We start from the raw sequence: 25,819 nt of genomic DNA, 5'->3' as shown, positions 1-25,819 counted from the left end.
TGGGGTGTTTTAATGGGTTTACCTCAGTGAACATCCTCAGTTGGACTGTGTGACCTTGACATGGAACAGAAGAATGTTGCTCTGATGTTCTCTCTCTGTAGAGTAATACAACTACAGTGGCCCAGTTCAGCACAGTCATTTCACTTCACATTTCCATGCCTGTCTGATTATTTCATAAGGTACCCGCGAAAGGAATTCAACAACCTCCTGTGTAGAATTCCCAAAGTCCCAGTTGGGAGCAAGGGGTATTTTTTGTGAAAGATAAACATTGTGTAGCTGAAAATAGAAAGCTGGTCCCTGAGGTTGTGCGTTTTTCTGTTTATATATCTGGTTCCCTAGGAATCCTGAGTTTATGGTGAGCAGAAATAGATTTTGGTGATGAAAGTTTCCACAGGATGTGCCTCATGCTTTACTTCTGATGTGCGTCATTACTCAGGAGACGGCACAGACAACCTCAAATCGGACGCTTGCATCAACGAGAACAGACATATGTCTAAACTCTCCCATCTCTCTCTCTCTCTCTCTCTCTCTCTCTCTCTCTCTCTCCATCTCTGTGTCTCTCTCTCTCCATCTCTGTGTCTCTCTCTCTCTCTCTCTCTCCATCTCTGTGTCTCTATGTCTGTCTTTTTTCTCTCTCATTCCTTACCCCCCCCCTCTCTCTCTCCATCTCTGTGTCTCTCTCTCTCTCTCTCCATCTTTCTCTATCCCTCTCTCTCTGTTTTTCCTTCCTCTGTCTCTCTCCCTCTCCCTCTTGTTACTGTCTCTCTCTTGTACTCTAGTCTCTCTCTCTCTCTCTCTCTCTCTCTCTCTCTCTCTCTTTCTGTCATGTCTTAAATATGCACAGTTCTCCCCTCTTTGATGACCAGATGTCTTGATTAATGAAAAGACATAAAATGTCTTTGGCATTGACATGGGCCTGTTGTCAGTTTCATTGTGTTTCTGTGAGTGACTCACAGACAAGGGCTTACTCTCCACCCACCCAGCAGCTTTGAACAGAGAGCAGGGTTTGCCGAGAGACGGACGATTTGACGCCGCAATCTTTTCCAAGGGGAAAAAAAAACAACAAAACAAAACAACAAGCCATTTTTTTCTTACAGGAAAGGAACTGACAGTTAGAAGCATTGGAAAGAATGTTTCCTTGGTAGAGGATGATGCCTTAAGGCACTTAATGTGGTTTTTGATCAAGGATAAACAGTTTCCCTAGAAACCACCTCAACGTTTATTATTTCAAAACCATTAAAGGTCATTCAGCCTTGAAATACAGTTTTGCTGATTCAACACAGGTTTGTTCGTTTGAGCTGGTATAAAGAGACCCCAGAACTTTTAATATTCACTTGAGTTCTTTTTCGTTTGAGATATATAGATATATATATATGTGTGTGTGTGTGTGTGTGTGTGTGTGTGTGTGTGTGTGTATATATAAATATATGTAGGGGTGTGTGGTCGTATGTATGTATGTGTGTATATGTGTGTGTGTATATATATATATATATATATATATTTTTTTTTTTTAAGTAATGCAGTAAGGCACTGTGCAGTTAGCCCTTACATGTACAGTACCTGATGAGACCATTATACAAAAGGACGTTTCATCTGCGTCATCTTTAAATGTAACTCTCTGCCTCTCTCTGATAAAGGCAAAATGATAAAGGGGAGGTTGACGTATGTCAGAAGTACTAAGCCTTGGACTGATTGCTGGAGTGGTACTGGGTATCATCCTACCTGGTTTCCTCTCTGTTACCTGTCTTGGGGTCACACCCAAAGTTACGACCATAGTAGCACGTCACACTCGACCATTCATGAATCATTTGAGACAAGAATGTGAGCGAAACAATCAAAGTCGTAAACGTATTGAAAACAGGGTTAAACTATATGTACTGGGAACCTTTTGGATACACCGTGAAATGGCAAACGGTGAATCCACACTACGGATCCAGCTGAATGTCCGCATCAGTTCTCCTATCTCAGCGTTTCATAACATTCTGTTATTGATCTGTCTTTACGGTATTAATTACTTGCTTGAGTTCACTACCCAAAAAAAAAAAAAAAAAGGTGCCATCCATTCTTCATTTCGTGATACCATAAGTGCAATGCTGTTGATTCCCTGCTGTTCTCAGGCGCCTGCTGCCGTAAGTGAATGGGTTCTCCCGTGGCCCGTTGCCAAAAGCTGCCTCTCTCGTCGTTTTTCGCTAAAGGAAAATGGTTACGGTAATTTCATTCACCCAGATCATAGTGGAAACTACTTGGCAGGAATCCATCGCTTTATCGTGCACTACTGCAGATGAGGTTGTTTCAACCACAAACAATATTGATTGTCTTTGATGTTGATTATTACGGCTTTTGTGGGGGTGATAATTATGGGCTGGAATGCTTTCTGTTTTAGCGGCGTCTAGCATAGGTAATATACCTCTGTGGTCTTCACAGTGTCCCAAGCATGTAGAAGAACTCTGTGGCTAAAAATAAAATGACCTAGATTCATCAACGATTCCGCATTCATACATTGCAACTTAACCCTTATAGTGTTGAATTAACTCACGTATTGTCAGATTCTGGACCTGATAGAGACAATAAAAGCATTTTTAGAGTTACTTCAACTGGTTAATTTGTTGTGTGGTGATAGTTTTTACCTAAAGATGTAATTTAAAGTTTTACGAAGTCTTAACCTGTCTTAAAATCGCTAGAAAAATCACTGTCGTGCTCTTTAAAACACTCTGTTGGTCCTCTGGTATCCCAAAGAGAAGCTCTCACTTTAGGATTAGTTACAGGCGTTCACGAGGGGTGGGGGTGGGGAGGGGGGGGGGGGGGGGCGGTGGAATTACAATGCGACATCCAGTAACCAAACTGTTTGGCTGTGCAGCTAGCGAGTTTAGCAAGTGCCCTCTGCGCCTGCCAGGGCTAGCTCGCGTTGCTGGGCGCTTTGGCACGCGATCTCCGGTGTCTAGGGCAGTGCCGTGTCACGTATGTGAGGGATTCCATGCGCTGCCTCAGCGATGGCTTGTATTTCTGCTGGTATTTATAACCCCTGGATGTGTTACCCTCGACTGTTTGACTTAACACTTTTACCCGCGAGTTGAACTCATCTTTTACCTACATGTTATGAAAGGGCAGTGGGCCAGAGAAATAATGGACTTACATAATGGGACTGTGTGCTGCTTTATGAAGGGGAAATGTACTAATGCCTGTTTCTCACATTGTAAACGAATAACAGTCTCCTCCTCTCCTTTCCTCTTCCCATCTCCTTTTTCAGTTCTGTGTGGAGCTGAATCAGGCCACTCTTTCCAGTGTGCAGAAGTGGAGGAGCCCTCGCGGTGTGTGGAAATGTGTTGTTTCTGAAAAACCCACAGGACAGTCAACTAAGGTAAGGTTTACGATGTCCTCCAGAACAAACACATGCACACACACACACACACACACACACACACACACAAAAACACACCCCCAGAGGCTTGTCTTGCTACTTAAGTCGAGATATTCCATGGAATTCCACTGACTTCCATTTTCCCCGAGAGATTGATTAAACCACTCTGATAACGCTGAGCATAATAACGAGCCACTGGCTTTCGTTCAGACGCTGTATATGTATAATCACAGAGCCCATGAAGCGGAGACCACCCATCTGATCCCCAATCTTCCTTTTCTACTTAAGAAGGCTCTCTGGTTTCCTCGTTCCAAAGGCCATCTGATCTCATCTGATCTTTACAAGAAGGTATTTCTCAGTTCATCCAAAGCTGGTTTTAAGAGCACTGTAATGGGGAACACAAAATCTTTACCCATCTCGAAAAAAGGCCTTCGCCGTCCTCACCGCCCCGCCAAGCCAAACACGAGAGGCTCTCCAGAGGATGGAGATAATTCTGTTTACCCGATGGCGGAAGCCTCGGAGGAGATGAATCTTCCAGATCTGAATGTTGGCTCCGCGGTCAGCGGCTCGTCGGTGACTGTACGGCCGTGCAACAGATGAATGAGGCCGATTGTGGAGGACACCCCCCCCCCCCATTACACACACACACACACACACACACACACACATACATACACACACACACACACACATACACACACACACACACCGCCGCCTCCTCCTTCCTCAGCCTGCTGCGGCCTGCACTGTGTCACTGCTTGGCGCGTCAGGGCCCGTGGAATAAATCGGACAGGAAGTCTTGCAGTTGCTCGGCTGTTTGTTTGGAAAACGGAGGCGGGGGGGGAGTTGGGGGGGGGGGGGGGGTGGTTGGCGCGCAGCGCACGATTAGCTCTCTAATACGTCCGCATGCGTGTGCGTGTGTGTGTGTGTGTCAGAAAGGCCGAGATAACTCATAGCCAGTATGACGGGATCACTGCCAACGCTCAGTCTGGCTCTCAGAGGATCCAAACCTAGAGGAGAATTAGGTTTTAGGGCAGGTGTAGGGAAGGGTGGTGCTCTCATGTTTTGAACTTGAACTACACACAACATGGTCAGGGCACAGAACGGTTATGCCTCCTGTTTTATGTATTTGCATGTTTGTCACAGGCTGTGTGTTTACACTCCACCAAATGCTCTGTTTGTTATTTCTACAGACAGGTGACAGACTCAGATTTGCCAATGGTTGTTTGTCTCTAAAAGTTTGCGTTCACAGAAGATGTGTACGCTGGCTGCACACCGTATGATACTGCGCGTCTGTGTCATCCGTGTTGTGTTTGTTAAGATAACAGTGGGTAATCAGTGAGACCCTATAAAGCATGCACCTGATGCCCGGCTGCTGCAGTGCATGCGGCGTGGAGATAACGGGCTTAGCTTGTCGAGTGGAGCGTACTTTTCACCTCCTGGCCGTTCTTATCAATGACTCGTCCGTACATCAATCTGGGACATCAAAGCCAGAGGGGGCTCAGTCCTGTTTTACAGAAACAGGTCATTATAAACCTCACAGCTTTACAATAACTCTCTCTCTCTCTCTCTCTCGCTGTCTCTCCCTCTCTGAGTTTCACCCTTTCTGTCTCTCTCTCTCTCTCTCTCTCTCTCTCTCTCTCTCTCTCTTACTCTCTCACTTTATCTGTATCTCTCTACCGTTCGTTCTCTCTCTCTCTCTCTCTCTCTCTCACTCACTGTTTCTCTTACTGTCTCACTCTTTCTCCCTCTCGTTTTCTCTGTCTTCCTCTTTCAGCGTATCACGCAGACATTTCATTCACGCTGTATAGCACAGGACAATGCAGAGCACATCAACCAGAATAAAGCCCCTATCTCCACCAACGCAAACAGGAGCCGAGAGATCCACTGAGGGAGAAGTCCTCTGGTGTAGATCAGGGCTGGTGGTTGTTTTGTTCTCCACACTCTTTCTCTGTTCCTCTGGAGAACCACGCCACCACGTTCGGTTCCTCGTATGACGGGCGCTACTTAGCTCTTATTTTCTGTGATGCTTTACGTCAGAAGATACACGATAGCTTAAGATTATGTGGCTATAGACCCACTTATATCTGTCAGTAGTTCACTCAGCTTTTCTTGTTCTTGTGTCTGGTCTAATACTGCACTTAGCCACAGTGCTTACCCCACAGACCTATGGCTATATGCCTGGTTTGTTTTCTGTCTGCCTGTCTTGGAAGTTGCTTGGGATAAAAACATGCACTGAATGAATAAATGTAAAGGTAACATGAACGACAAGCTCTCTGTTAATTGTGATGCCATATTTGGTTACTAACGTGTCCCATCATCGTTCCTCTGCAGGGTCCGCAATATTCCGGATTCCTCTGGAACAGCTCGTCCGGGATCGAGCTGAAGGATGCGGTCATTCTGGAAAGTCCCACTACCAACGGCAACGGGTCGCACGCCCACTCTCGGCCGTATCTCGCCCGATTTTACGTAAGTGCCATAGTCCAAGGCCGTGATGAAGATTACAGCGATCGGCTCTGTGATCTGTATCTGCTGATGAATGTGTTTGATTGACAGCATCTGATAAAAGAGACGTTTTTATGGATGTCAGCTGTTTGTATTCTAATCGATGCAAACGTTCATACTCTAAATGATTCTTAGAATGAGCCATGTCCAGCACTCTAGTAAAGTGATACATTTTGCGGACAGCGGAAAAAGATACTAGCGCATCACCGTGGAGACCCCGTGGCCGGGTGTCCAAAAACAAATTCTCAGCAAAAGTTCAAATTCTTCATGGCCGGGAAGTTCGACAGGGGATCGTAGCCCCGTCGCTGTGACAGCGGCACTCACCGGTCAGTTGCCGTTGGCAGATTAGTGGCGGACAGATCTGGGGAACTTAGCGTGAACCTCTGGGTGCGTTATAGTTTCCAGAAAAAGTCCCCTGTGGTCTGGTCAAGGGAAGTGGTTAATGACTCCTCATGTAGCAGAGGAGACATGTGGTCGTCTCCACCATCATCACGCCCATTGTAAATCAACAATAGGCTCTTTCATTAACAAGTGTTGTGTAAGTTCAAGAGTCCTCTTCACATGTTGTCATTGCCTTGATTAGAGAATTTAGATGACAAACACGTGTTATCAGATATTGCGCGACGTCTCCCCAACAACTGTTCACAAGTTAAAACAAACAAACAAAACAAAAAAAAAACGGACAGACTTCATTAAAATCATTTTGGTGTTTGTCGTAACTAGATCGGGTCGTCCGAACTGGCGATGGTGAACGTCCATCTAAAGGCTCCGGCATCTCCAGCGGAACGGAACGGGAAAAACCCCGGCTCTGACGATGGCAAGGCTCAGCGACTCACAGGCAGAGTGCAGGAAACACTAAAAGGTCAGTCTGATGTCTCCCATCATGCCCTGCACACAGAGGAATACTATCTGACGCTGCAGTCTAAGCCGGTGGGTGAGAGGTAATAACATTCACGTTTAAATAGGACAAAGCCTTAAGATTCATATATAGTTCAATAGTAGGCCATGCCAGCAGCTACTAACAACCCCTTTCCTCTATGTAAAATATCACCCACGCAATCCATGCCTGTGGCGTTGGTGACTGAGGCCGCTTATTGTGCTGTATCTTATCAGTGATGCGTCAGCGTGAGGTTACTGTGTTTAGGGCGAAGCGTGGTTCTGCAGCAACACTTAGACAGATTTTCGCGGCGCAATCCTGGAGACAAACTCAAGGGTCGTCCTGCCTCTGTGATATTCTGGCACGAGGTTGCAAAAACATTAGTCTGAGTGCCTGTCTCTGTGTCTGTGGAAAACTGGTTCTAAAGTGTAAAGGAGGACACTAAATTCTAGTGTGGTTATGGCTTTCTGACTCCACCCACCCACTGTGGCACTTCAGCATGAGGTTACTGTAGTTCAGTAGATTAGGCCTACGGTTGTTCTGTTTTTTCTGAGTCGAGCAGCTTCAGGATCAGCTGCAGCTATCTCTGCTTGGTTCCTCATTATAGCTATAATGAGAGATTATGGCCCTAAGTACTAGTGCAGCGAGTGCAAATTTCAGCCTCTCTTTCTCTCTTGCTGGTTGTTTGTCACAGCGTTTGAAACATTATATCTGTGAACTGCACCTGTTCAAATGGACACCGGTCCACTTTCGGTCGGTTAAAGGTTCTGCTGGCACCGATTAGGAGAGCGAACAGTAAACCGCACGGTGTGATAAGCAAGTGAGGGCCGGTTGGTTGGTCAGAGGGTTTTGATGGGGCGCTTCCTGTTTGTGTGCAGGGGAGAAGGAGTTGTTGGTGCTGGGGGATTTCGGGATGCCCCCCGACAGTGCCGAGCTGGAGCCTTTGCGTAAAGAGAAGATGAGTCCACTGCTAGCTCCCAGCGTTCACACCAACATCAGCACCAGAACGCCTCAGGGTACACACAGCACCGACAACATCTGGACCAGCCGCTCTCTTAAGAAGATCTACACAGGTGTGTGTGTGTGTCTGTGTGTGTGTCTGTGTGTGTGTGTGTGTGTCTGTGTGTGTGTGTGTGTGTAGATTTGTTTCTTGTCCCTTTGTGTATACATAGTTTACCAACATTGTAGCTATAGCTGGCTGTAAATCCAGTCCAGTCCACTGATGCACAATAGATACCACTGAAATGACAAACATTAACAGTCTGGAACTTCACCGCTGGTTTTCATAAGATAAGGGCCTTTAGTTTGAGGCTATTTAAAACACAGTACACACCACGATAATTCCATCAGATAAACTGTGGAGTCTTTGGCGTTCCTATTGTTATGAAAATTTGCAGTGGAAAAAGAAAAGAAGTGCTTTGCGACAGGCTGTCTATTCCCCCCCCCCCCCTTTTTTTTTTTTTTTTACACTTGGTGACAGCCTGTCTTTGTAAATGTCACCTTGGTGACCGGCTGTGTTCACTGCTGCCCCCTGCAGGTCACTGCTCGGTGGTGCGGGAAGGATTGACCAATCCCTGGATCCCAGACAACTGGTCATGGGGTGGCGTGGCGTCGGACCACTGCCCTGTGGTAGCTGAGTTCTTCGTGGATGCCATCCAGAAAGAGTCCGTTTGTAATGGCAACGGGGTGGCAGTGGTGGAGAGGGGGGAACCCGTGCCCAAACACGAGCGATGACTCCACATGCTTTTGCCATCGCCAAGGAGACGGACTGTCATGACCTCATCGCTGTGTGACACGACAAAATGTTATGACGGCGGGGGTTTTTTGGGGGGGGGGGGGCACGCTTTATGACGAGAAATTTTCATGACTGTCCCTCATAATTGTGGAGAGCAGCACCAAGATTGCCTTTTTTTTTTCTTTCTTTCTTTTTGTTTTGTTTTTGTTTGTTTGTTTGTTTTCCCCATTTACTGTACAGTAGAGACTGTGAAGCACCTTGCCTTTGTTTTTGACTAAAAGGCAAGAAATCGAAAACAGATATATTTGAAGGAGAAAGATATATATATATAAAAGAGAATTCTATAATGTCACAGAACTTCTGAAGTGTGCCAAACATTTTCAATGAAGTATATGAAATAAACCAATATTGACAGAATTTTTACGGTCATGTTAACAATGATGTTTTAATGAATATTGTTGTCCATCTGTTGTGAAAAAAATCGACTTTACTAACACTGTGTAAATACAAATACAATGATTTTTTTTAAAAAAAATAATACAACAGGATAGATTCTGAAAGAAATCTGAAGGGTTTCATCGGAAGGTAAAATAATATAGCTAATGACTACATTTAAATGATCGTTAAACAAGCAAGACTGTCAGTTCAGATTTGATTCAACTGATGTTAGAAGAGGACAGTGGAGTTTCATCTGGTCGTCAGACGTTCCTGTACAAACAAGGATATACATAGTACAATGCCTTTATACAGTGTATAGTGCAAAGACTTAGCAGTCTTGAAGTGTTCTGTTATCCTGAATTAAACTGCACCGCTCAAAAAGATGAATGCAGTTCTCTGACTGCCAAATGCGTCTTGTTTCTGCCTGTTGCACTTGGTCGGGTCTGGCTGCCCCGAGTAACATGGTTGGACAGAACCGCGTCTGGTGTGGATCTGTCTCGTGGCGTTTCTCGGCATCCCTCCTCATTTCTACCCGCTGCGGCGTTTTTGGCTGCGCTGTCGCGGAACTGCTAAAGAATGTGAAAACCGACTTTATTTAGAGCCATCCTGAAAGACAAGCTTCTTGGTCGATGCTTTAACAGTAAGAGTTCGGCTTCAGTTTCTTTCTTTTTTTTTCCGTCAGAGAAACAACGATTAAAAGGATGACAGGCGTTTCATTTAAATTTTATTGCTGTAGGGAGATTAAAAAATGAATCTCTCAGCACAGTACTCTATGTTCCCAGTTTGGGAGCACACTCTTTGTCATTAGCCCCGGAAATGAGTGATAAACCGTATTCCTTTGTGAAATGGAGGTGGAGATAAAACAAGCAGTATTATGCTTTTACTTTCAGCTCTACAGGATGGTACGGTATTGAAGACGCTTAAAGCTCTTTTTACCTGGAGCACTCTGTTCTCATAGAAACGCATCAGCAGGTGCCGTTGACAAAAAAGAACTTTTGTCCTAGAGCTAGTTTTGAAGTACAGGGAAAACTGAGCTTTCTACATCTGAGAATGTGGTCCATGGGCTACACATTAACGCGGGTATACTAAACTTTAATGTATAGAACCACAGACGATCAGAATGGCCAGCGTTACATGACAAGCGGTGCCCTCTTAAAAGGCATTTGCGACATTTTAATGTAATTCTAGATCTTGGGTGAAACCACGACATCTAAAAATCTATTAGAACTAGATTACTTCTGTACGGATTTCTCATTCATCTAAGATGTGATAGAGTTCGCTGCACGAGCATTGCACGCACGGTCCTCTGTGTTTGTCATTCGTGTAATGAAGCTCCCAGGAGACTGCTGCAGATTAGGTTAGGTCAGCAAAGTCCGCTGAACTCTGTATGATCCCAGTGATGTCTTCATAGGTTCACAGGGGCATCTCCCACCACGAAAACAGACCAATGAAACAGTCGCTGAACAACGGCATGTGCAGAGGCAGCTGGAGAACGTTTCATGGTTTGGTAAATTATCCGAGACTGTCACCAGGGGCTGTTTTAATTTTTTTTTTTTTTTTTAATTTTATTATTATTTATTTTTGGCAACATTGACCGTCTGTATGTTGAAATTATGATTCCTCGGAAAGAGTTTAGCTGTTTTTAACACACCCAGATTTCTTTTCTTTTTTTCAAAATTTTGATCCTGAATCAGGCTGCTCTATATTTCAAATTTTGACGATTGTTAAATTTAAGCTCGCGTAGGTCATGTAAATGACTTGGGACCATATGTTATCGTACTTATTCGTATTACATAAGGCAAGACTGGTCTTTCAGTGGCACTCTGAGAAACAGGATACCTACAGTCCCTCGAAAGAAAAAAAACCCCCATCAACTTGGAAAGTCGCATTGCAAAGCTTGGCCACGGCACCAAAAAAGGCAGATCTTTAAAAATGACGTGCGCGCCCTCTAGCGATCACTGGTTCGTACTGCAGTACTGCTGTGAGTGTCCAACTACAGAAGTGACCTCTGGCCCACAAACATTTCACCCACAGAGCAGTTACATGGAGCATTGTTTCAGGGCTCATTTTGCAGGCCAAGTGAAACAGAGGTCGGACTTTTTTTTTCCTTTTAAAGAAAACATTGCAAAAGAAAAGACAGATATCCTTATATGAACTCAGTGAAGTCCAGTAAACAACACCACTCAACTGATATCTGAAGAGACAGATCATTGTATTCTGATTTCATCAAGGGATGCAAAGTGCCCTGTTACAACTTTGAACATCATTTTTTGATGGTATTTTAATCGAGCCTTTTTGGACAATCCCAGATGGCAAAACTTGTTAAAATACCTTTAGCGCTCAGTGTATAAGTATGTCTATAACAGCCTTTAAGCTTGCCTGTGCATTCTAGTTGTTATATATCTACTCTAGACATAATAAATAATAGATCACATGCACACAGAGAAGCTGATGTCTTAAGGAAGGTCCACGTTCTGGGGATGAGTGGCAGATAAGTGGAGTGAGAGGGCCTGGTTTGTGTGTCTCTGTGCGGGTGAGGAGAGAAGGCCTTTGGCCAGCGTGTAATAGCATGTCTTACGCCCATCACCTCTGTCAACACCAGGGGAATGCAATTACCGCAGGAAACCAGAGACAGAGACGCTACCTGCTTCACCTCACCGGCACAGGTGCATTTCGGGAGAGGTGTGTGTGTGTGTGTGTGTGTGTGTGTGTGTGTGAGAAAGAAAAGCAATAAAAAGGTTGGCTTATGGTGCGTGAGAAGGCCCAACGCCCACTCCCCCTCCCCTGCCCCCTCACCCCCCCACCCCACCCCACCCCCCCACGTCCTGTTCCTTCCTCAAGCCAACATTAAAAAAAATAAATATTATCAGCACGCAATGCCAATGCCCCTCACTGCTGCCAAACCATTTTAAGAGCCACACTGGGTGTTCATGATCGAGTACTAAAATAACAATGAGAGGTATTCAGGTTCTCAAGGTACACGCAACCTTAAAAGAACCACCATCCTCTGAACCGTGGGGACATTAGAGGCTCCTTTCAGATGTGCAGCAGAGACAGATAACGCATAACTGGATCAGGAGTGGATCTCACTTTATTTGGGTATGAATCTGTATTACTGCATTGGGGATTGGAATGGTTGACAACCCAGAGAAAGCACCACTGCCACACAGACAAATGCCCAGTGATCTCACGTCGGCTCATATCAAAGAGAACTGATGGTACAGCCAGTAATGTCCTGTATCTACAAAACATTTGGTTAAAAACATCAACAGCACAAAGACGTGACCATTGTCACAGTGTTCAATAGTTCAAGCAGATAGAGATAAAACATTCTTTTTTTTCTCATTTTTCTGACAGTTTTCATCTATGACATCCAACATGTATCAAAAAAACAGTGGTATCTTTAAAGTTACTGCCTAAAACTCAGCAGTCAAACATGTTGAAAAAAGTGCACAAGAGGAGACAACAGGGTGCGTTGGTAAGGATCAGAGCCAGACCATGCATCTTAATGTTTGGGGGGGGGGGGGGGGGGGGGGGGGGGCATTCACAACAATATTACACCTAATTAAGAGCTGAAGCCTCCATTGATAAGAATGAAATGGAACATTCTATTGGCCACAACAATAGGGTTCCATTCTTCCTTTTACGACATCACTGCCCTCAACCTCATTCCATTCTACTTGTTGCCCAGGAAACCAAATTACTTGGTGAATACAATACCAGCTTGCACTACAGGCTAAGTCAAGTCTAACTCACTGGCAGCTATGCTGATGTAAACTGCTGGTACTTTGGCACTAATTTGGTCCCTGTTGTGGCTCTACTGCCCTTAGCACTGACAGAGGTGAGCAGAGAAACATTTCCACATGGTTGACCGGGCATGACGTGTGTCAGCGTGCTACGCAGTGTCGCTATCGAGCGGTTGCTTTGACAAATGTCTGATCCTTAAAAAAACACCCTGGCTAGATGCATCTGATTACCTGAACCATTCTAACAGCAACAGTAAACTATTAGAGAATCAACACAGGGACAGAGTCCACTCATCTTTGGACAGGAGATCAGAAGAGGAAAGTACACTTGGCTTTCATGTGCAAACAGGACGCGAGAACTGAGAACATGACATTAAGGGCAGGAGAGAACTGTGAAATGGGTGACGAATGGTCTGAAAGACAGAAAGAATAATTAAAGAAAGAAACAGAGAGAAAGACATGCCAGAGAGAGAGACGGCAAGCAAGAGAGAGAGAGAGAGAGAGAGAGAGAGAGAGAGAGAGAGAGAGGGAGAGGGAGAGGGAGAGAAACATGGCTTAGAGAGTGAGCATAAGAGACAGATCGAAAAGTACAGGGAGAGAAAAAGTAAAATGAAGATAGAATGCAAATGTAATGCAATGAACGTGTGCAAGAGAGAGAAAGAGATACTACATACATAGTACATGTCACCCTCTAACCATGCTGGGTGATGAAAGATTCAGAGGGGAGTCACATTAAGACACTTTAAAAACGAGGTACGCTTTAATCAAGTCCTGATTGGCCAGAACCAGGGGATCAGAGCCGACGGCTGACCGGGCTCTGTCTGAGCGCGCTCAGATGAGCGTGCAGAGTTCCTCGTCCGTGAGCTGGTTGACCTCCATGATCTTGTTTAGCTGTTCGGCGTAGCGGGTCCGGTCCTGCAGGAAATGCGGGATACGCACGTTTTCCATCATCGCCATTCCCCTCAGCCGCTCCACGTCTTCATACGACACCTGTCAAAAGACGAACCGCAGGGGTGTCAGCTACGCCGCCAAACACTTCGATATCGCTGCTCGAATATCGCTCTCCTCTCCGACTGTGTCAGGTTTGAAAAACACGATATGGTTGGCTGGGTACGTGTTTGAGGAAATGTGCAGTGTCCTTTCTCATGTTCTCGAACTGATGGGAGGACCACAGGAACAAGAGAGATGAGGGGAATTTGGACATTTCACATTGAAGAGAAAAAAAGGAGAGAAAAAGACAAGAAACAATACAGTAGGCAGACACAAGATTGTGATCAGAAAAAAAAAATGTTTGAGGAAATAAGACTTGAACACAAGATAAATCTTTTTACATGTGAGAAATAGTCTACACATTTCTTTTGAGCACATAAAACCAAATTACAACCCCCCCCCCCCCCCCCCCTAAAAAAACCCCATCTATATATCACATCCCACCTGTGCGTCTCTGACTTTGGTTAATAACTTTATCCAAGGCTCTCTTGTAATACTGAGTGTGCATCGTGCATGACGAATGTCATTCAGTTATCTGTTGCCCTTGGTTGCAACGTCACTGCGTTGCCCGTGGTTACAGAGCTGATGTTTAACTCAGAAGGGTTGGAGTTGCTTATCCAAGGGATCTAACCAAATTACAAGCTACGTGCATTAGTCAGGGGAAGCAAAAACAGAATTCCTTTAACTTTTCAACTATGTTTTTTTTTTTTTTTTACTTGCAGGGTAAGTTGAGGCCTTGTGTAAGAGTTTAAGATCCATTTTGTTGCATCTGTCAGCCATTTAATTCCTGGTGGGATTCTTGTTTCTCTCTCTGGTCCAGAAAGCCTGGTATGTCAGTTCTAAGATTACCATCTGCTCAATCAGCCTGAAGCATAATTGCTTTTCGCCTCACTTCAGATGCAAATGAGCACTTAGAATTGTTAAAGGTTTAAATTCTATATGGGGCGTAATGGAGGGTGTCTCACCTTGTGTGTCTTGACAACCAGGGAACAGTTAAAAAGTACTGCCTGCTTACACAAGATAATGACAGATATTATCCCTTTTGCCTTTCTCTGCTCTTCCTTTGTTCTATACTGTGTGTGTGTGTGTTTCAAGTTTCAAGTTTTTATTTGTCACATGCCAAGGTACAGTGAACAGTGGCAGTGAAATGAAGGTCGGCAGCAGGGCAGACTGTGCAACACTCACAATATGAAAAGTATAATTCAAGAAAAGTATAATTCAAGAAAAGTATAATTTAAGAAAAGTATAATTTAAGAATAATTTAGTAAGAGAAGGGAAAGAAAACTGAGCAACATATTAAAGAGCTAAAACCATTTTAAAAGAGCTACATAGACAGTCAAGTCGGATCACCCTGTGTGTGTGTGTGTGTGTGTGTGTGTGTGTGTGTGTGTGTGTGTATTTGCTAACTAGGGAGGACATTTTACTGAAGACACTCTAATCTACTGGAGGCGCTTTGTCAAACTGGGGTCAGAATGATTTGAAAAAGGCCTAGGTGCTCTTTGAATGAACGATAATGCTGTTATTGGTCAAACTAAAAGTGAAAGTGATTTTGGTTAGAGTTAGGGTCAGGGTGAGGGTCAGGTTGTTTTTCTTTACTTTGGTTACAATGCGAGTTAATGGATGGTCCTTAGAATCTAGCATACAGAGTATGTGTGCATGTGTCACGCTTTCTCCAGCACTGTGTGGATGAAACAACCCCAGTAGGATATGAAAATCTGACAAGGGGCATTCCAGCGGGGAACAAAAAGCTGTTGTTGTTGTTAAAATAAACAAACGAATATGTTGGAGATTGTTGTTAAAATAAACACAAGAATATGTTGGAGATTTCTCTTGAGAACAGGTAACACACCTTTCCCAGAGCGGTGAGCAGCTGAAAGTCAATCTTGTCTCTGTGACGGAGGATCTTCAGAATTCCGTCCAGGTACACCTGGTCCTTACTGAAACAGCCTGACACACGAACAAACTTCGTTTAATATCATTATGCACATTTACATAACCACACCCTGCTTGAGTAAACTCCTAGAGCAAAAGCGTGTCTCACAGATTTGTGTTTTGTCGATGATGTAATGTCACCCGACGGGCCTGTGCTCTTGGATGCGTTGCTCTGACGATTCACTCAGCTACAGGGTGATGCTATGATGCAGTTTGGAATACTGGGGACTGAGGACATATTCCACAGCTGTGTGAGCTGTCCATGAACTCTGTGTAGTGTTGTGATGCCAATCAAACGCAGTGCTCTGAACATGACGTATGGTATTGTGACCGTATACTTGTGACCGTTATCGTTATGTAGACTGTGTGTGACACTGTCATGTGATTTGATTTTGTGTAGCAAAATTTTCAAGGGATCTGATTGGTTGCGGCGCTGTGATGTCACAGAATCTGGGTGTACTATTGGAACGTTACTTGGCTGCACGCGGCGTCGCCCTGCTGTGTAGATCTGTAGTGTATTGTAACCGTAACCGACTGCGTGTCACGCATCGTTACCGCACAGTTTTCCCCACACGCTTAAAGACCAGACTGCCTGAGTTGTGTAAGTGTTCCTGACTCCGTGCCCGCGGGGTGTACCGTAACGTTCCCTAGCCGCGTTGCAAAGTCGCGTAAGGTCTATTAATGGTTCCTGACGGTGCCCTGGCAGGTACCTGTCTGCGCGGTGTCGGTCTGCCCTCGTTTGGCCCGTACGCAGTAATCCCAGCGGGTGTTTGGGTCCTGGACGAAGCGGCCCAGGTCGTGGAAAAGCTGGGAGAAGGACGTGCGGCTGGCCTGGTAGACGGTGTAGTAGAGCAGGGCGGCGCGCCACAGGGTGGGGTCCTTGCGGAAGAGCACGCTGTGGATGCTGGCCAGCCCCTCCTCGGTGGGGTTGAGGGGTTTGAGGCCGTGTCTCTTCCTCGCCGCGCCGCTGTTCCACGGCTGCTGGCTGTTATTGATTCCCCTGAAGTAGTGCGTTCCTGGGCCGTGACATAACACAGGGGTCAAACGGGGATCTGAGACGCCTGAATGATCAGCTTTGTTTCAACACTTAAAAAAAACAAAAAAACACAAAAAAAAACAGAGACTTTCCAGTACTGGCTGACCAGAGCATATATGCATAGGTCAAAAAAGAGAGCGAGACCATATGTGCATTTTGCCCTTTGCTGTTTAATTGTATTATTGCTCTTAAACTGTTTGTTGTGATGTAAAGCAATGCAATGGTAACAGATACTAATGTCAAAGGAAAATGCCCAACTGTTGTGGGGGAAAAAATTCTATTCTACTCTGTGCTATTCTATCCTGTTTTATTCTGCGTGGAATTTTAATAGAGGTAACAAATGGCAGAAAAAGGTAAAGGCACACAGCCTTGGATAAGTGTACAGGCGTGATTCTGATTCAGTTTGCTTAAGGTCCAGGGCACACAATGATTAAAGATATATCTATGCATCTCAGTCTATTCTAAACAAAGTGGAGTTAGATTTGCACTTCAAGTCGTTTAGCAGTGTGTAAAGCATTTGTAAATATACGCTTAAGTAAAATGACAACTTTTCTAATGCAATTTGATCATGTTTTGTATATTTTATAAATGTCATATAAAATTTATATCTGAGACAGATGCTCTGAAGGTAATTTCAGAGGAAAAAACCCACAGAGCTGCATCCTTGTCCCGAAGTAGCTGAGTTACCCTGATTTAACGCTGACTGAATGACCCATTTCATCCTTCTTTTAAAAACGCTGTGTAGGCCAGTGTTCAGCTGGTGGATGGGACACAGGCCAGCGACAGAGAGGATTTTGTGATGGCAGTTCAGTGCAGTGCAGCCCAGCTCAGCCAAGTTTCATTACCGAGTAGTTGTGAGCCAGGCTTAATTACTGAGTTGTCCTGAGCTGACGCTTTCTCTAATCCACATACTCAGCTTTACATGTTCAATAAGAGCTCAGGTTTACAGAGACACACACACACACACACTCACAAACAAACACATGCACATTCCCACTCAGCCACACACACACACAGACATGCGTGCTCACTCACTCACTCACACACACACACACTCAAAGGCATCTGCTGACAGCAGTGACTGATTGACTGAGGTAACAGAGACGTTTGTTTGTAAAATACTAGCTGGACTTGACAGGCAAGCAAGAGTTGATTAACTGTATGGCTCTACAGGGAGTTAAGTGATACAAAACACCACAGAGGACCTGAAGCTCCGATCAGCATGCAGCTGTGAGGTAAGGCAAGTTACTGTGGTATCAATGAAGCAATCGTGCGCGTGTGTGTGTGTGTGTGTGTGTGTGACAGAGAAAAAGACACCATATCTGTTGCAAACTGGACACTACGGCTGGTGCAACCATATACAGCCGGTCATATGGAAACTGAGTACAGGGACAAGGAAATATAACACAGGGACAGGAACATAAACACACACACACTCACACACACACACTCACCGATCTCGTGTCGGAGCATGCCCTCCAGCCACTGTTCCCTGGCCGTGCAGATGTTGATGGTGAGCGTTGGACGGCCGTTAACCACAGTCATAGACGCCCTGGAGAGAAGATCGTCCGTCAGGTGCACGACAATCTGAGGAGAGATCAAGAAGGAGTTTTTAAGTCTTTTTTACAAAACCTGCTCCTTGGATATTGAATCATTATTTCAAAATGAGAGAGATTGAATTTGGATTCTGTTTTGAGATAAGGCAAAGTGTAGTTTCCTAGAAATCGATTCTATTCTATATTTTTTCAGACTGTCATCAGATTTGTAAATAAATATTTTTAAATGAGAGTCTCTATAAAGTTCAAAGTGCGTTTGCCATTCAGTAAAGCAAAGCAGAACGCAGTCACTTTAACAACATGAGCTAAACATGCTCTCAGCTCAGACGAACACCTCTGTTTTCCTAAGAGATGAGTCAGGACCTGGGGAGACGCCAGCCACTGTGCCAAGCTAAATGGTGTTTCAGAAGCAGAGACTCCTGAGGCATAGGTGAACTCAGAAAAGGCTTTATTTTTCACTGATAACACTACAAACTCAGAAACTAAAACCAAACAGGCCCAGAAAACCAACCACCATAAACGCCCCTGGTGGATCCTTTTTTTTTGGGGATGGGGCACATCCGAGCCCATTTATAGCCATAATGTATAACTGACAAAGTACCCCAGTCACCCAGTTCCTCGCCCACCCCTGAGCATGTCAGCAAATAGGAATAATCAGCTCCACCCCCTCAACATATGACAGAGAGCATAATCAGTGTTCTGAGGTAGGTGAAGATGTGTTTAATCATTGAAGACAGACTCTCTCTCTCTTGCTCTCTCTCTCTTTGCAAACTGCTGACTGTGATTGGTTCCGTCACTTCTGAATAGATGACTAATCCCTTATGACATCGTCTCTAGAATCAGAAGCCTGAAGGTTCACAGCTGACTGGTAACTGGTTGCTATGCTCCTCTTAAACCTTGCCTTTCCGAATAATGCCAGCACAGACGCCAAAACCTATGTGTGTTTATACAACTTCCAACCACAGTCTCTGCTTTCCTCAAGGTTTATTTTTCAGATCAGCACCGGCTCGGCTCATGGCAAAACTCTTCTCGTGTTAAATGAAGCAACGTGTGGTTTTCCCCCAGACAAAATCTGAATACTCAAACTCAGCACTAACCTCTTCTGGAGGTCAGCTACTTAATACATGTCCACACAATATGGGTTATATTTGTATATTTTATATTTTTTATTATATATAAATCAAAGACAAGCGTCTGGCACGCTTCAACTAGCAAGGGTCTACTGCACAGGTATGCAAACAGGGATTCAAAAATCCAGTCCTGGAAGGTCAATATCCTGCTGCTTTTCTTCCCATCAGGACAGGGGTGGGGTGCATACTCCTCAGCCAACCAGACACAACTGCAGTTGACTGATATAAAAAAATATAGCAGGAAAAAAAAAACAAACCCTGGAACTCCAAAACTGGGTTTGGACCCCCCCCCCCCCCCCCCCCCCCCCCCCCCCCCCCCGTGTATGCTGTGCAAAATCCATTGCACGTTGGTGGGTTTAAAATATTGTTGCTGTTGTTGATCTGTCTCTTTTCTCATGTTCAGATATAACCTCACCCTCTTACAAAAACACCGTAAGGAACACTATCCTAAGTGCCACTCCAAACCTCCCTCACCTCTCCCAAGCATCCCTCTTTCTCCATGTACTTCTTCACTTGGTACCATATGCGGCTCTTGGTGAGTAGGCTGCCCCCGGTGGCCTGTTCAAACGTCTCGTAACTGCCGTATTTCTGCAGGGCCAGCTCCATGATGCGGACCGCCTGGGAAACGAGACAGCACGCGACGGTCAACACCACGCCACAGGCTCCACTCATACAAAGTATCCATGTACCTGGGTTTCAGCCGTGTGGTGAACGATCCAGTCCACTGAAATGACATCACACTGTGAGCGTTTGTGGCTCATATATAAAAATGGTGAACGGTGAACTGTTAAGACTTCTAAGAACTGAGTTTAGCTTAGTCATTCACCGTTCTGTTGTGTTACTATGAGGATAATGGAAGGAGAGAAATTGAGGTGAAGCAATTATATCAACAGGGGTTCCCTGTATGGGTTTTTGTCAGCGATGTAAAAATATCTTTACAGATACAATTACACAAAGCACTTTGGTACGTCTCTCGGACGCTGTGGTCTTGATCTAAAGCGGTTATGAATCTGCCTGCGGGCGGGTTGCCGTGTGGTCAGCACTGAAAAAAATCAATGCTTGTCTGAGATCATTAAAGTAATCATTTGCTCCAGCTAAAAGAAATCAGCTCAGGATAAACCGCTGGGCAACTTCTCTCTTATAGACAGAGAGATAACCTCACTCAAAGAGTAAAACCGGTATTTTTTAAGCAAGTTTCACACTGTAAGGACTAAATCTGCTTATTTTCATGTGCACGATGTTACTAAAATAATGAACACGAGAATATGGATCGCATCTGTCGGCGCTCACTGCAAATGCCGAAATCTCCAGGGATACGGGAGCATTTAGAATGCAAATGTACCCACGCGGACACTGAAACCAATTGAAGTTTCTGTTTTCATTGCTCACATAATGCATATTTATAGTGTCATTACGATCACTGCTACTGTGATAGAGGATGCTGTGTTGTGAAAAGACAGAGGGTGGCTTCCGTCTTTCATCTGGGTTAATGAAGGAAAAAAGTGAGCTATTTGGAAAGAGCTATCGGAGATCCGTCGCTAAAAAGTTAATGGCCTCGCGAGCGGTCTTGTTGGAATCGTGTTCGACAAGCTTCGAGCTCTGAGAGAGGAGAGGACAAAACACGATAGCGCACTAGGCTACAGTCCCGTGCGTGGCTGCGATCACTTTACCACACATATCCTGTGCTGTTCTCACCTTTGGCGGCATCTCTCTTTCACTATCACGATACAGGCCTGTTACCTGAGAAGACGCCGTTACGGTTCCACCGCGTATTCACACAACATCAAACTGAGATTCAGTCTGTTTACCGTGGTAAACGGTATATAATACATATATTTAAAAAATACATCAGCACTGACACTTACATATACCAGTTGGTTACCTGATTAAATAAGCTGTTTCTAAATATTTGATTTCACTGGCCTTATCTTTTCATATCATTCTCATGACCCGACGAAAAAACGACACCCTCAAACAAGACCGGAGAATCTCTCGATACAGATGTCTGTCTAAATCTACTGACACATTAATAAAATGCACTTAAAGCAGCATTAGAAATCTTAAAGCCTTCATATTTTTCAGAATTATTTTGACTTTATTTGCCTTTTGTGCCCTCTGCAGTAATCCTCTGTTACGGGCTGCGGGGACAACAGTGTGCCCCTCGTCGTCACAGAGACTGATCTGTGCATGACTTTGTTGCTTGCTGTTTTACACAGAGTCTCAATGATCTGCTTATTCAGTAGGCCCATGTCGTTCCCTGGATACTTGCCCGGGCAGGGTTCTTGCAGGGACAACACCGACACACTCCACACTCAAGCTTTTTTTGTGAAAAGGCCTCAATGCTGTCTCTTTCCAGCTTCCTCTTAAATGTAAACCTGTTTTTTTTTTTGTTTTTTTTAAAGTAATCCCTCCAAATGTACCGCACAGGATTTTTCTGTCTCACAGTTTCAAAGCTTTCACATTTGTATTTATTTCCTATTTTTTTTTACCACATTTCGCCTAAGTCTGCACATACGACAATGTTCAGAAGCCTATTCAAGAAGTGACAGAGAGAGAGAGAAAGTGAAGGAGAGAGAGCATGTGAGAGTGAGAGAGACAGGGAGAGGGAGAAAGAAAGAGAGAGGTAGAGAGAGGTAGAGAGAGAGAGAGAGAGGGAGAGAGAGAGAGAGAGAGAGAGAGAGAGAGGTAGAGAGAGAGAGAGAGGTAGAGAGAGAGAGAGGTAGAGAGAGAGAGAGAGAGAGAGGGGTAGAGAGGTAGAGAGAGAGAGAGAGAGAGAGAGGTAGAGGTAGAGAGAGAGGGAGAGAGAGAGGGAGAGAGAGAGAGAGAGAGAGAGAGAGAGGTAGAGCGAGTACAGGCCTAATATGACTCCTGGCTCCTAACAGATTAGTGGCATTTACACTCTCCTTACACACAACACACACTAAGCGCTCTTCCTCTTCGGGGACGTGAAGTTCATGCCAGCGCGTTCCACCGGAGTATTACATCAGATCAGACTGTAAAAGTCATTTTTGGCTATCGCCATCCTTCATGACCACACTGTTACGGTTACACAATGCAAAAACCCTCGGTGCATTACCGATGAGTCACATCGACAGCGGACTCGTTCGCGTGACTCAGCGGTGATACACCGAGGTTTGGCATTGATAGTTTGAGCTATATGGTCTAAAACATTATCACACATGACAGAAGTCAGAGGTTACAGTTTTGATTAATCGTCAGGACATTTATGTTGAAGCTCTCTTCTGTTTTAACCCCCGGGGCAGATTTGGTCATTTCTTAATCACCTATAAGGGGACCGGACCGTGAATCTTTGCTGTGTCAACAACCCTATGGGTTTTGTTTGGTTCTTTCTTACCTGAGGGAGAAAACGGTCAGACGCAATGCTGTGTCGTGCCAGTATCTGTGGAGAGACTGGGTTGCTGTACTCAAACTGGGGGTTGTAGTTGAAGTCTGATTTAAAGAACTTGGCTTTTTCCTTCTCCACGTTGGATGGCTTAATGGCTGACAGAATGCACAGCCTCTTGAGGGAGTTCTCCCTGTCCCTCGCATAACTGTCTTTGGTCAGCAAGGGGAGCTTGGTGCGGGCCTGGCCGGCCAGGTAGGTCTTCCCAGGTCTGGGACAGAGGCGGGGGGACAGGCCGACGGGGCTGCCCAGCACCGTGATGTAGTGGGACGGCTTAGGCGGTCCGGAGGAGACGCAGGGCGGAGAGGCGAACGACTGGGAGCGCTTCACGTCTCCGCAGCCCTTGGCTGGCGCCGCCAAGAGACACGACGTGGTGGGGTGCTGGCGGTTGTCGTGGCAACGGGCGGCGGGGACGCAGTGGGGCGCCCTCTTGGGCCGTCTGTACGGCGAGTGTTTGGGGCTCTGCCGCTCCTCTTCCTCGCTCTGGAGAAGGACGTTGTAGCTGCTGGTTCCGGTGGTGAAGAGATCTTTCAGGACGCTGGACGGGACCCTCTCCAGGCACACCTGGGTGGGACTCAGCGCCCTCTCCGTGGGGCTGAGGAGATACTTCTTGGACATCTCCAGCTCTGGCCAGTGGAGCCTCTCTGGAAGCCGACGGCGTACAGATCAGAGTCAGAACGAATACAATTTACCCTTTCAGCAGTTCAGTGAAAATTACTGGAATTCAATAACTGTGGTCATCCACCGTATTCAGAGAATAGGAGTTGCACGTTTTTGGTGCACATATAATACAAGGCAATAACACATTTAGATTTTCATTAAGACATTGAGAGCTCAGTGAATAACTTGCAGTGGCCACTGTGGTGTCACTTCAGTTCAGTGTTAACGTGTGAATGGAAAATGCTCGGCCTGCTGGAGGAGGGTGAGACATCTGATCTGAGCTGATCTCCCTAAATCAGCAGTTAAAAGCACAGAGTGAAGGCTTCAGTTAGACTGTGGACAAAGAGAGGGAGATTACAGTGTGGAGCTGAAGTTAAGCAGCTCCCTGAATGTCTGAAAGGAGAAAAACAAACCAACAAAAAAAAAGGCATCGAGGGCCCTCCACGTTTAGCCTGACCCAGACCTCACAGGTCAATGCCGAGAAATAGACACAGGCCACTTTGAGTAATGTGAGGCTTAGTGTGGACACATATTCACCCTGAGTGTGTGGGACATAGCAAGAGAGAATAATCCTCTTATCCAGCAAGACAAAGTATATCCTCATGCAGCAAGCCCAAACCAGCTGGGGGGGGGGGGGGCGGGGAAGCCAGCTATCATTCTGTGTTTCTTCCAAAAGGAGTCCTTTTCATTTTGTAGCCTAAATGCATTTTGTTTCATTTGTCAGAGCGCTTGCGAATATATACATTACATTAGCAAACAACCACAACGGATCGTGAACAGTTCGTTATCCGGTTATTACATCATTACACAGCAAGCAGACTTAATAGACATAGACAAGGGGAGATCAGTCAATACTATTAATTTGAGGTTATATAAGTACAGGGCTGTGTTTGTCAGTAACTTATTTGATTCACTCAGTTTAAGAGGCTCTGTGCTGACCTCCTTATGAAATGATTCTGATATTTCTGGACAGACTAGTGCTTCCAAGCCAGAGGAAGGGTGTGTGACCCCAGGCAGAAAAAACGCCTCTACAGCCTCTTATGTGCATTGATGCAGAATTAGGGGGAGCTGCTTCATCAGCATCACAAAAGCCAGCAGATATGATTTAAAAAAAAAGGAGAGCTTTTACCAAGCTCTGAATCCAAAGAAAATAACATGAGAGGACAGGAAAGGACAGTGATGTCATACAGGAAGCAATAAAAAAACAACAAAAAAAAAACAAAAAAAAAACGGGACGTAGAAAAAGTCTCATTTTTAATGAAATAGAATTAAATCATTCCTCCCGAAGCAGAGGTTCCAAATCTCCATGCTATGTCCTGTCTTTCAATTATTTGTGCTGATATAGTGAAACACTCCGAACTGGACAGATTCAAAACTAATATTTCCCTGGACGGTATTTCTGTTATCAATCACAGTTACTATGGGAACAGTCTTACAGGACCCAGCTTACAATGAAAGTTTGAATACTCAATGAAAAGAGCTATCAATTCAAAGTGATAACATCTCGAACTGTATTCTGCGACACGGCATATCATAGGCACTGATCATGAATGCACGGTGTATGATATTTCTGACATTATTTTACAAGACCGAAATCTTCAAGTGTAAGAAAAACTGATGTACAATGAGATGTTGTACTTGTTTCAGTGGGGTATAATAACTGCCAATTAAAACCTTAAGATTCTAAAAGTTACTATTTCTGAAATGGGAAGATTACAACAGCAAAACCAAGATCTTTATTCTACAATGGGTGGTCTGCGCCGAAGTTCAGATTCTTAGTATTGGCAACTAGCTTGCCATCCTGCTTAAACGTTAAAACTGACATTAGAATCTGAATTAAATGCTGATGACATCGTTTAGTAGCTTGTGGCATACTTGACAAATAAATTAAAAAGCGACTTACCAGTAACTTTAATTGATTCCAGCATTGCCTCACCGCCGTCGTAAATGCCTACTGCCGATTCTGTCAACCCTTGACGCAAATTTATTAACGTATACTTTGCTGTCTTTTATAGGTTAAAATAACCCAGTATGGATAAATGCTATATTGTCAGCTCAGGCTCAAAACGGCTGAATAGCTGAACAAGTACTTTCGTGTCAAGTTATCCCTATGAAAATCATAATTATTGAATTGGTCCAGCAGACCCTGGCAAAGAGCTTGGTGATGTGGTCGCTTCTACTGGAGCGCGAGTACATAGCCTGTTGCCATGGTACAGATTCGACGTAAGAGGGAAACAAAAGAGAACGTCACATCCGTTGAAATTTGGCTTTGCCACTTTTTCCTCCTTTTCCATTGAAATTTCAGTTCGAATGAGCATGTGTTGTCAAGCTCTTTAATATATACAAAAACGAATAGGACCATTTAGAAAATTAATTCTTTGCTCACTTATAAAAGTTTAGGCTTTCCGTTCTGATTAACAGATGGCCCCGTCATCTGTTAATCAATCATAACT

At 44.7% G+C, this 25,819-nt stretch overlaps 2 protein-coding genes across 3 annotated transcripts in view; one reads left to right on the top strand and one right to left on the bottom strand.

Annotated features, from left to right (window-relative positions):
- Window positions 1–8,892, top strand: part of eepd1 (endonuclease/exonuclease/phosphatase family domain containing 1) — a 22,074-nt gene extending 13,182 nt beyond the window's left edge. The window contains exons 3-7 of the mRNA XM_030789068.1: window positions 3,248–3,358; window positions 5,693–5,827; window positions 6,587–6,725; window positions 7,619–7,813; window positions 8,278–8,892. Coding sequence (XP_030644928.1) covers window positions 3,248–3,358; window positions 5,693–5,827; window positions 6,587–6,725; window positions 7,619–7,813; window positions 8,278–8,474 — 777 coding nt within the window. The 3' untranslated portion in view covers window positions 8,475–8,892. The remainder of the gene's footprint in view (window positions 1–3,247; window positions 3,359–5,692; window positions 5,828–6,586; window positions 6,726–7,618; window positions 7,814–8,277) is intronic.
- Window positions 8,893–13,465: 4,573 nt separating this feature from the next.
- matcap2 (microtubule associated tyrosine carboxypeptidase 2) lies at window positions 13,466–25,338 on the bottom strand. Of its 2 annotated transcripts, XM_030789400.1 has the most exons (7): window positions 25,270–25,338; window positions 22,659–23,350; window positions 19,778–19,921; window positions 18,072–18,204; window positions 16,292–16,597; window positions 15,499–15,596; window positions 13,466–13,649 (listed from the first exon to the last, which is right to left on the bottom strand). In XM_030789400.1, exons 1-7 carry the CDS (start codon window positions 25,292–25,294, stop codon window positions 13,491–13,493), a joined length of 1,557 nt encoding a protein of 518 aa, XP_030645260.1. In that variant the 5' UTR covers window positions 25,295–25,338; the 3' UTR covers window positions 13,466–13,490. The 2 variants fall into 2 exon arrangements, with proteins under 2 accessions (XP_030645260.1, XP_030645261.1); XM_030789401.1 differs by lacking the exon at window positions 19,778–19,921.
- Window positions 25,339–25,819: the final 481 nt, after the last annotated feature.

Source organism: Chanos chanos, chromosome 12, assembly GCF_902362185.1.
Source record: "Chanos chanos chromosome 12, fChaCha1.1, whole genome shotgun sequence".
NCBI classification, from domain to species: Eukaryota; Metazoa; Chordata; class Actinopteri; order Gonorynchiformes; family Chanidae; genus Chanos; species Chanos chanos.
Note: the sequence above shows the minus strand (reverse complement) of the source record. Positions and strands in the feature narration are given on the sequence as shown.